The sequence below is a fragment of the Eptatretus burgeri genome, chromosome 16, assembly GCF_056783735.1.
Source record: "Eptatretus burgeri isolate ZD-2024b chromosome 16, Ebu_testis_v1, whole genome shotgun sequence".
In the NCBI taxonomy this organism is placed as follows: domain Eukaryota; kingdom Metazoa; phylum Chordata; class Myxini; order Myxiniformes; family Myxinidae; genus Eptatretus; species Eptatretus burgeri.
In genome coordinates this window covers 4,429,817-4,441,279 of record NC_140976.1, presented here as the reverse complement: position 1 = coordinate 4,441,279, position 11,463 = coordinate 4,429,817, and the positions used below count along the sequence as shown (strand labels likewise).

Genomic DNA, 11,463 nt, shown 5'->3' with positions numbered 1-11,463 from the left:
TCCGTGTTGTACTGTCATTTCGAGCCTCCTAAGTGCCCTTCTGCGGGTTTTGAAACCGCTCGTCGTTTGTGCCCGGAGGGCAATTTCTCTGTCTTCGTTTACGTGAAGAATAAAACGATGAGCATGATGTCCAGAGAGGAACAGACAGAACGAGGGGTATGAGAATAGGATCAGGATGGAAGAGGAAATCGTGTTGTCAGCAGATTATGAAGAAGAAGAAGATGAAGATGAAGATGAAGAAGAAGAAGAAGAAGAGCACGACGATTGCGCGGGAATTTGAAGACGCTGCTCTGTGGCTCAACGAGTGAGTGTCATGATGAGTGTGCCGAGTTGTTCTGCGAACCGGACTTCGTTGTGATCGTCTCGACACACGTTTGTGAAGGTATTTGCTGAACACGAGACGTGGATACTTATATCGAGCGATGAACGGAAGGGAGTTGATTGAAGGAGTTCAGTTTCTCCCCCCTCAGGCTCATGGAGGGACACGGAGAGGGATACTCCCGAGCTTTCGTGCCTCCCGCTGCACTCCCTCTTCGACGGCGTCGCATTCTCAAAACCCACAATGGACGACGAACCTCTCGGGACCCGCATATCGGTATGGACCCAGTTCGCTCGTCTGGTTATGCTACTGGTTAACCCGATTACCGACACTTGGTTACCTCATGCTTCAAGGGTCATCTATCTATGACGTACGGAGAATTCCCTCCATGTGTTAATTTCCTTCCTTCTCCACATCCCCTCCCCCCCCATCTCCACATCCCCTCCCCCCCCATCTCCACATCCCCTCCCCCCATCTCCACATCCCCTCCCCCCATCTCCACATCCCCTCCCCCATCTCCACATCCCCTCCCCTCCCTCTCCACATCCCCTCCCTCTCCACATCCCCTCCCCCCATCTCCACATCCCCTCCCCTCCCTCTCAACATCCCCTCCCCCTCCCTCTCCACATCCCCTCCCCTCCCTCTCCACATCCCCTCCCCTCCCTCTCCACATCCCCTCCCCCTCCTCTCCACATCCCCTCCCCCTCCCTCTCCACATCCCATCCCCTCCCCCTCTCCACATCCCCTCCCCCTCTCCACATCCCCTCCCCCCTCTCCACATCCCCTCCCCCCTCTCCACATCCCCTCCTCCCCCCTCTCCACAGCTCCCCCCTCTCCACAGCTCCCCCCTCTCCACATCCCCTCCCCCCTCTCCACATCCCCTCCCTCTCCACATCCCCTCCCCCCTCTCCACATCCCCTCCCCCTCCCTCTCTCCACATCCCCTCCTCCCTCTCCACATCCCCTCCCCTCCCTCTCCACATCCCATCCCCTCCCCCTCTCCACATCCCCTCCCCCCTCTCCACATCCCCTCCCCCTCCCTCTCCTCTCCACATCCCCTCCCCTCCCTCTCCACATCCCCTCCCCCTCCCTCTCCACATCCCCTCCCCCTCCCTCTCCACATCCCATCCCCTCCCCCTCTCCACATCCCCTCCCCCTCCCTCTCCACATCCCCTCCCCCTCCCTCTCCACATCCCCTCCCCTCCCTCTCCACATCCCATCCCCTCCCCCTCTCCACATCCCCTCCCCCTCCCTCTCCACATCCCCTCCCCCCTCTCCACATCCCCTCCCCCCTCTCCACATCCCCTCCCCCTCTCCACATCCCCTCCTCCCCCCCTCTCCACAGCTCCCCCCTCTCCACAGCTCCCCCCCTCTCCACAGCTCCCCCCTCTCCACATCTCCTTCCCCCCTCTCCACATCTCCTTCCCCCCTCTCCACATCTCCTTCCCCCCCCTCTCCACATCTCCTTCCCCCCCCTCTCCACATCTCCTTCCCCCCCCCTCTCCACATCTCCTTCCCCCCTCTCCACATCTCCTCCCCCCTCTCCGCATCTCCTCCCCCCTCTCCACATCCCCTCTCCTCCCCCCTCTCCGCATCCACTCTCCCCCCCCCCCTCCACACTGATTCACCTTATTGACATTAACTCTTTCCTCGTGCCATCTTATCTTGTCCATTCCACGCCAGACATAACATAATAACCCCTAAATGTGATTATCAGAGTATAGTTACTCGATCAAATAGTCAGAGTAATAGTTTGAATGAAAACTTTTGTCCCAACTGAACATGTGCACAGCGGAGGTGTGGAGATATGACGTCATACCGTGGATGTGGAGGTATGACGTCACTATTGCGTCTGCATTAAAATTCTCCTTTTAAATTTCTTTGTGATAAGTTGTTTTCGGTATAAAAGCGGAGTGTTGTAACCCGAACGGGTAATCGCCGCCAAGGTCACGCCCGGATGTTGCGAAAAAAAAATTGTGAAAGATTATTTATTTTACATTTTAGAAAAACAAATAAGTTTCAAAGTTCACCGTCCTCCCCCCCCCCCCCCCCCATGGCAAATAAATAAATTACATATCGTCCTCCAGAGCACGACGTGGCCGGGGAGCCCTCGGACGCCGCGCAGCACGTGGAGACTGAATTGGGAGGGAGCGGTGTCCAAAAATTAATTGATGGATGAAAATAAATAAATTATAACTTCTTAATCAATTGGCCGATAGACCACCGCTGTTTCTTCCGAAGATGTAACTTTTTGAAAATTCGGCAATTGATCGAAAAATGAGTAATTTAATCGATTTTTAATCAAGAATACCCGTTAAATAACCAAATCGCTTGTTCACGGTCGTGTCCAAATATCGGCTTCTGAGGTGAGAAGGTGCCCGATATCACCCAGATGAGAAAGAAAATAAATAATTAATAACAGTCATTTCCCAAAGCACATCTTCACGAGTATGCCCAAATTTCAGCTTCCTCGCTCAAAGGATGGCTGAGACGTCGCCCGGACAAAAACAAACAAACAAACGGAGTAAAAACTGAGTACGTCCTTTCATTGCCGGGGATGTCTCCGGCACCCAGCGATGCCGACGTGCAGCGCCTGGAGATGGAATAGGGAGGGACGGTGTGCAACAAGACAAAGCTACGCTGGGAGGTGTAGATGACAGTCGATCTAAGAACGATCGATATGAAGTACACACTCTCACTGTGTGGGGACACATCCTCGCTCTCCCACTCACCCACCTTCACCTGCACTCACTCACTCATCCATCCCACACAAACCTGCATCCATACTTGCTCGCACACTCAAAAGCACATCCACACACACTTGCACACCCATACTCACACACCCGCGTTCACTGTCCACCCACCCACACACCACAGGACACAACTGATTGCAATGATACCCCTTCACGTCACTTTGGGTACCTGCGTGGATAACAAATTTGATGATTCCACACCTGTGGTTTTAATATTGGTAACCTAGTGTCAACACAAACCCGATACTTGGTGATGCAACAATGTGGTTCATCAACCACAAACCAATGAAAATATAACTTGTTCTACCACCAGGAATAAGGTAGAACGTTTAAAACTCCTTTTACATAAAGTGATGAATTGACTCGAGCTATTAGTGAACCGATGACAAGATGGCTCCCGACCGCTTCATCGTGATGCCGAGTTCCCCTTTGTGTCGATCCTCGTAATGCAGGTAAAGCACCTTTGGCCCGTCCTGCGGCAGGAAAACGACGCAACCCCTTTGCCAACATCAGCAACAAGCAGGACGTGAGGGAGGAGTGTTTCGGTGAACAGTCGTTCACAAATGGATACCCTTCAAATCAGGAAAAGGTGGGGAGCTCGGGCACGCTGCGGGTAGGATATGGTGTGGGTACGCATAGACGATTGGGAATATCTATCGACCATGTGTGGTACCTTTTTTTGTTGTTGTTGTTGTTGTTTATTTTAATTCCCACAGAAACGCTGTTGTGAGATTGAAGACGGGAGTCCTCCTGGTGGAGATGAAAACAAGAAGTGCAGCTCGACGTGTATTTCCATTTTGACCACGATGAGTGTTGCCGCACATGCGGTACGTGCAACCACTCGCCCCGCACGCATCCCGTGCACGTGAAGCCTCGTGCCACCCGTAATATAGCCTTGGGATCCCACCGATTAGGCTGGACCTGGATCTTGACCTGAACCAAAATCAAATCAAACAGCCTTGTTCTTGTCACCGAACCAACTGGTCCACCAAGTTTTTGAAACATCGTGCTATCTCTCAATGGTGAAGAATCGGTTAAAAACGATTGTAGCCGCATCCGGATCTTCACCGAAATACCATCGATTCGTCCATGTCACACACCTGACCAGTCCACCAAGTTTTGTCTGAATGTGTCGGTAACTTTTTTGAGATGTGCTGCTCACAGACAGACAGAGACAGATAAACAGGGGTGAAAATATAACCTCCGAACAAGTGTGCCATTTATTCCCATCGTGTTTGTGCCATGTCCCCACCCTATTGGCTGACTTCAACCATTTGTGATGTCGTTCAAATTTGGCCTGGACTTCCTTGTTTATAATGTCGTTGCCTTGTCACACCTTTCCGTTGCTTTCCGCAATATCCGTAGGTGCCGAGTTTTGAAAGAACTGCTGAACCCGAGGAGGTTGAAAACGTGGTTGGAGATGTGAACGAGGTCAAACTGAAAGATAGGGTAAGCTTTGGGGCTCATTCCCAATTATGGTTGAATCGCCCTTTATGTTGGCCGAGTTGCTGGACGTTTGACCCCATGGAACAAGAAAACGATGTAACGCTGCAAAGCGGCACCACAGATCTCTTGCCGCGTTTCGATGGAGACGCTCAGCCACCGTCCTGGGAGGCACACCATACTAATCTGTGATAATTGTGACCAGGAAGTCCTCCAGCTACCTCGTGGCTCATTCCGGTAATGTGTGCCTTGGCGTCTGCCTCGTGCAGGACACGTCGGAGTTGCTTTGTGGTCCTGAGTTTCCTGCGGATTGGAGCATCAAGCTCCGGGCTGTGTTCACGTCATCACGTCCGTTCTCCTGGGTCGACAACCTGCGCTCATGGGAGGAGGCCAGGGGACTGGCCGTGCACCTACAAGACCCTGTGGAACACCTGCTGCACACCGTTAAGGTTCTTACCAAGGTTTTGTTATGAAAGGGTGCAATGGTTCCAAGCATGCAAAATGGTGAAAATAGTTCTTCCATAGAATGATGAAAATTAAAGAAAGAAAGAAATAAATCTTACAGAAGAGGAAGAAGAAGAAGAAGAAGAAAGAATATGTGAGCATTTGATTTGGAAATAGAAATAAGTTTTCAAAGAGCAAGACGATTTGACATGTTTGGTAACTTGAGTATTGGGCCTTTTAAAAGCAAAAATCAACCCCTGAACCTGCAGTGGTTTGTCCACATTGTTTGTCTTGGTCCGTGTACAAGCTAATGGCCAAAGTTTGGCCGAGTTAAAAACGTCGTCTGCCGTGGAATTCTCTGTATCCGCCGTGGTTCCTGCTCCCAGGATCCCCCGAATTGTGCAGAGCTACGCACCGGCATGCAGAGAGCCCTAATCTACTGGTCGTGGCCCTCGTTGCCCTGGATCACGACCTTTCCTCGCATGGAGACCCGTGGACCATCGGCTCAGGTTCCCAAGGCTTCTGTCTGGGCGTGCAATGAAGCCGTTCAACAGGCCCTGCTGTCTGAATGGCAAGTTGATTTAACTATCTCTGGAGGAATCATTTTGGTGCAAACTTGCAATGGTTATGCCTTTTAGTGCGTCCTTTAACAAGTCCTCACCTTTGTCCCTCTTGTGTGTCCCATCGTTGGACAGGACCACCGCCTTCGCATCCTTGTTTTCCCTGCTGCGTGCTGGACTTTGTCCCTTTTTCTACGTCTGTGCGGAGAACTTCACCGCACTGTTCCGCGCCAAGGGAATGGCCGGCGAGGATAATGTGTCGGCGGTTCTGTCACCGACCACGTCGGGCTTCCGTGACTCGCTGCGAGCCGAGGGTGTGTCACCACGACATCTATGTTGGTTTACATGTCTTTGGGTTTTAATGACGGGTTTAAGCAACCGGCTCTAAAATGAAGGTGGTCTTGCAACACGGATCCGTTTCCACCGTGGTCGTGCAGGGATCGAGTTTAGCATGCCGTTTGTGGTCGAGTCGAGACCTCACCCCACCCAGCCAGCACAAGGCAGTGCAGTGACGGACGTCTCTGCTTGCGAAGCAGAAATCGCAGCGACCGAGTGAGTTTCTTAAGGCCGTGTTGTGTTGTGATGCATTGTGGGAGAAAACTTTTTGACTTCAGCCTCAAGGACATTAATCCTGTCTGCTTTAGTACATTATACTGTACCATGGTGACAATACCATGAAATTCCCCTCGTCTAACCACACTGGGCCTTGGGGACATGCCTAAAAATGCAATGATGGCATGTGCTCTATGTCGCCCCATCTCTTCCCCTTGCTTGCACCATCTTGCCAGTTCTGCAGCAAACGAGGATGACGACGAGGAGGAAGTGGAAGGTGAGGAAGAGGCAGAAAATACTGTCGCATGGCTGAGAGACTTGGGAGTAGAAGATGAGCTTCGACAAATCCACACCCAAGCGTATCCTTTTGGCTGACAGACTTGCTGAACCTAAACTACCAGTGTGTGCTCGTCAAAATCAAGGCCCACCGATGTGTGGGACACCTTGTGATGTGTTCAGTCGAGTAATACCTTAACCTCTAAACTTCCCGGGGGCAGCCACAGGTCAGCAGGAAAGAGGTCGCGACAGGTTGACCGTCAGCCCGAGTCTCTGGTGTGGATCCGTGGACGGTACACTCACCTGCTGCTGAACTTCCTGCTCTCGTACCGCCACCTTGTTCCTGTCTCTGGCCCGCACGCTGGGCTGGCACCAACGTTGCTTTCGCCCATCGCCTTCCGCAACGCGTCTCTGCACACACTCAAGGTTTGTGGATCGAATGATTGCCACCCCCACCAATGAAATCGTAATGCATCAGCGAGGCAGGTCGTCGAAAATCGGAAATTTCACTCAAACCTCCACCAAATGGGCTGGTGGTTTCGCTGTCGCCTCTTCTGGTCTTGCTCCTTCACTCTTACCCCGTATTTCCACGCTGCACATATTCGGTTGGAAACATTAACCGTCACCCTTCCTTGTTCCAAGCTTTGATTCACTCCTACTCTTGTCTCACTCTTCTCACATCGACCGTCTCCCTGCATCTGTCCACTCTTTCAAGATGGCAGCCCCTTATTACATAATAAGACCCTTTCCCGTTCCTACTCTCACTTCCATCTTCTGTTCTTTTGCAATTCCATCACTGCCTCTTTGACCCATCTGTGACCTCCCTCCTCTTCCACATGTTACCTATAATTACAAAAGGTAAAATTCTCAATGAGGTGTAAAGTAAAACGGTCTATAGTTAATTTGTAACCCGAATCTTCCATCTGACTTTTGCCACGGAAAGGTCAACAGCGGTTGCCTGAACCTACCCGGAAAGACTGGCTCCAAGAGGTACTCAATGGAGATTGTGGGGCCTATTCTCCCACATACTTTGAGAGTTCTCACGCACCTGGTGAAGATGGCACACGACGGGGAGTTCCACACTGCCCTGCTCACCCACACACCCACGAGTGCCTTCAACGCCCCTGCCTGTGCCACGGTGAGACACCTTTCAGCGGAACCTTTGATGTGTTTGAACACTTTTTTTTTTTTTGTTTTGGGAAAGGTTGACTTTCTTTCGTCAAGTCTTTGAAGGAAGCTTGTGAAATCGGCAAATTATTCTGCCCGTGATCATTGAAATTGTCGATCAAAAAATTAAATAATTTATGTAGCCTGGAGGAGGTCATCGATGTGGCTCATAAAAAGAGTCATTCATTGTTTGGAAATGTCACAACAAAGCAATGACAAAATAATAATCTCTTCATGAAGGCGCCATGATGTTGGGATTTGTGCTTCATCTCGTTAAGCGTTGCGCGCGAAGCAGAGTCAAGACTGGTTGGGTGCTTCGATGGGAGAACCCCACGGGAGGGCCAGTTTAGGCTGAGGGTTGGAAGGGTAACTGTAAGGTAACGTTCTCCCCTTTGAGCTCTTTGTTCATGCATTTGTTCTGCTGTTAGATTTGAACCTGACTGTACAACACCAAATGGGTGTGTGACCTTCAGCTGAGAATGTAAAGCCAACTGTCCAGTCTGCATACGAGGCATAAATGTTAAAGGTTACTCGAGGATCGGCTCGCTAACACGAAAGAGAAGGCCACCGTGTGCCGGTAAACCGGTCAAATTCTCTGCTTTGAGGTTCAAGGTTGGAATTAAATTTAATTGAATGCTCTCAACCTGGGTTGTCCAACATACGGCCCGGGGGCGAGAGTCCGACCCGCCAACCTGTATGTAATTTTTTTTTTTTTAACTCTCTCTTCCACGAGCCTTGATTTATTAAAATCAAAATTCGAGTCAAACCCACTATTTCTAAAGTGCAGACAGTGAGGAACAAAGAGGGTGAGGCATAACGTCATGCCATATGACGTACAGTCCTTTTATTTAGTTGCTCGTTCGTCGCACGTGTAATTTCCTTGGCTACATAATCAACATGGCTGGTCACTCAGCAGCACGTGAAGCACACGCACTTCGAGAAGGACAAAAAAGAATCGTGGGTTTTCAAGGAATACGAAACGCACGAGCAAGTCTGACAGTTACAGGTCAGGTGAGAACCGATCGAGTGAACTCGCCGAACCAAAACGTGATCGAGCAACAATCTTTCCTCAAAGCAGAAAACCAGATCAGTTGTTTTTTTTGATAGCCGAAGCGATGGCCAAGAGAGGGAAGCCATTTTCTGATGGGGAATTTGTGAAAGACTGCTTTGGCGTATGTCCTGACAAAAAAGTCGATGGGAGAGAAGATCGGCATTTCACATCAGACCGTCGCTCCAAGAGTACAGCTGGATGACTCGGCAGTGAACATTCAAAATTCTCTCGTCAAGAGTCGATGGCTTTCAGTTTTGCAGTTTAGCGCTCTGAAGGTACAGATGTGAGCAATACAGCTCAACGGGAAATCTTTGTACGAGGAGCCACCAAAACTTTTGAAGTTGTCGAGGAACTGCTCGACCTTTGTCCGATGAAAGGTACAACGGGACAAGACATTTTCAATTAACTAAAACGGGTCTTGGCCAAATTAAATCTTCCAGCTCAAACAACTGATGAAGCCCCTTGCGATGACAGGCAAGAACAATTGATTGGTTAGTCTAATGCTCAATCATTGCATCGTTCACCAAGAACAACTGTGCGCAAAGACCCCGGAGATGAAACGTGTGATGGAAAAGATTGTTTACACAGTTGGTCTCGTAAGGTCCAGGAGGCTCATTCACAGACAGTTCAAAGCCTTTCTTACAGAAGTACCATCAGACCTTGATGATGTCGTTTATTTCAGCCATGTTCGTTGGCTCAGCTTGGCGGCCACACGAGCCGGATTCTCGTCAACCTTCGTGACGCACAAAGGAAAAGATGTAAGCTTCATGGACGACGATGATGATGAGTGGTCGAATGACTTGGCATTTCTAGTTGCTATCACCAAGTATCTTGCAGACTTGAATGTGAAGCTTCAAGGAAAGGATCAATTTGTAAGCAAACTGTAAGAGCATGTCCAAACGTTCGTGAACCATGAAATGTATTCTGCACTGATCTTCAGCCTGAGATACAATTTCCAAGAAAGATTTGTGGATTTCAGAGAGCACCGTGATGAACTGAAGCTGTTTGCAGATCCATTTGGAACCGATGCCACTGATGCTCATGACGTGTTCCAACTGGAACGAGTCGAGATCTGAAATGACAGTCCCGTGGAGAGAGCTTTCGCAGAGCATGACCTTCAGACATTTTATAGCCAATCCAAATCTATCAAAACATGCCCTTCGATTATATTGCTGTGAACAACTTTTCTCGTGAATAAAAAATGTCAAATCAAGATCATTCTTGAAAGACGGACATTTATGGAGTGTGCATCTGCCTTTCTCTGTCGAGGGCACGGAAGTTTAAATTTGGAATAAAATGCAGGAATGAGGATGTGCCAGATGGTTTAAAATGAAATGCTGAGGAGGTGATTGCAATGTGTGAACTCTAACTCTCGTCCTCGTGCCTGCAGGATGGCGAAACCCGAGCTACAACGGGAGAGAGGGCTCTGGACTCGTCGGTTCAGCCCCAGCAAGCCGCGCTTTGGAGGGCACCGACCTTGGGGAAAAGGGCACTGCGGGAGCTCAGTGTGGAAGGCGGTGCTTACAACTGGACACTGTGACATCTTGGACTTTCTCAAGAAACCTACCTGGGTTCCTCGAGCCACGATTTTCATCCTGTCTGGGAATATCTCTTCGTCTTGCTGTTGCACATGGCACAAGCTATTTGATTTACAATGTTCTACTTCTGAATTTTAAGACTTGATGGATGCCCCTCCCCTACCTTTCTTGATTCAGGTGCTTGTGAAAGTATCCATTGAATATCCATCCCTGTTATCTTTTAAAATAAATTATTAAATTTGTCACCATCGCCTCCAAAGGTCGACTGAGGTTACGGTTTCACCCGTCTGAACACTATCTCAAAACGTTGTGGATTGATTCGGACAAAACTTGGCCAGGGTGGTGTGTGTCAAGGACAAAATGATTCGATTTTGGGGAATATCCAGATGCTGATGCAGAATACCAGTGGGATACAAAACGTAAACTGTTCAGCCGAGTGGAGGAGGTATGTGCTCTACCGAGTGACGTTCTGGTTTAAGGGGTGGGGGTTCCATTTCACAAAGACGGGATGATGCACATCACGTTGTCGGTTGGTTTTAGCTCACATGGAACATAGTTCCGGGGACCTTATGGGATGGCACGTCGTTGGTCAAACCGTCCAGAGATAGTTGCAACTTTATCTCACGACACACAGCACAACTTCGGTGAAACTTTACCACAACCTTCATCACCTGGTATGTACCAAAACTTGTTCATGGCATGAGGAAAAAAAAACAAAATGGGCCTGAAGGGCATCTACGAGTGGGGAGTGGTGGGGGGAATTACCTCTCCAAAATAGGTATATGTGATAACATTCGTTCATTGGTACACTTTACCGATTCCTTCTCAGTATCATGATTCTACCAGGTGAGTACCCAGGGATATTAGCAAGCAAACAGCAAAGATGAAGTCACCAGGAAGAACCTGGATAGGATTCATATTTCAGCTGCTTCTCCTCCACCCTCAAACCCATCCAGGCACAGCCATCCATACTCTGTGCAGAGCGTTGGTGCTGCAAAAGCGATCTCCTTGACGATTGAGCACAATCCTGGACGGGTCGCCACTCCGACACAGGATACCAGCAAGCAAGCAAGCTGGCACTCATTTTGCTGCCCTCAGGATGACAGTCAACCCCACCTGGTAATTAATTTAACAGCTGAGGGGGATTTGAACTCAGGATCCTTGGATCCCAAGCCCACCACCCAAACCATTAAGCCAACACCAGGCATAGGCACAGCCAGGTGAGCCTTATTTAAAATATATATTACTAAAACTCATCTTGTATGCATGTTCCCAAAATACAGCCAAAACAGTACAGGATAGTGCAAAAAATTTTGGCCCACCTTACTCACCATTCACCTGCGGTGTGCAGTATCAAGTTT

At 49.5% G+C, this 11,463-nt stretch overlaps 1 protein-coding gene across 2 annotated transcripts; it reads left to right on the top strand.

The window, feature by feature from the left end:
* Nucleotides 1-105: 105 nt before the first annotated feature.
* DONSON (DNA replication fork stabilization factor DONSON) lies at nucleotides 106-10,347 on the top strand. Of its 2 annotated transcripts, none has more exons than XM_085860209.1 (13): nucleotides 106-382; nucleotides 456-595; nucleotides 3,524-3,660; nucleotides 3,788-3,898; nucleotides 4,437-4,520; nucleotides 4,784-4,963; nucleotides 5,345-5,529; nucleotides 5,654-5,832; nucleotides 5,956-6,070; nucleotides 6,307-6,429; nucleotides 6,568-6,772; nucleotides 7,290-7,484; nucleotides 9,955-10,347. In XM_085860209.1, the coding sequence occupies exons 2-13, from the start codon at nucleotides 475-477 to the stop codon at nucleotides 10,102-10,104; spliced, it is 1,785 nt and encodes a 594-aa protein (XP_085716335.1). In that variant the 5' UTR covers nucleotides 106-382; nucleotides 456-474; the 3' UTR covers nucleotides 10,105-10,347. The 2 variants fall into 2 exon arrangements, with proteins under 2 accessions (XP_085716335.1, XP_085716334.1); XM_085860208.1 differs by having other exon boundaries at nucleotides 108-382; nucleotides 471-595.
* Nucleotides 10,348-11,463: the final 1,116 nt, after the last annotated feature.

Coding starts and splice junctions, on each gene's coding strand:
- DONSON (XM_085860209.1), top strand. CDS start 475: ATGGAGGGACACGGAGAGGGATACTCCCGAGCTTTCGTGCCTCCCGCT. Junction 5,833..5,955: donor TGACTCGCTGCGAGCCGAGG/GTGTGTCACCAC, acceptor GTGGTCGTGCAG/GGATCGAGTTTAGCATGCCG. Junction 6,430..6,567: donor CGACAAATCCACACCCAAGC/GTATCCTTTTGG, acceptor TCCCGGGGGCAG/CCACAGGTCAGCAGGAAAGA.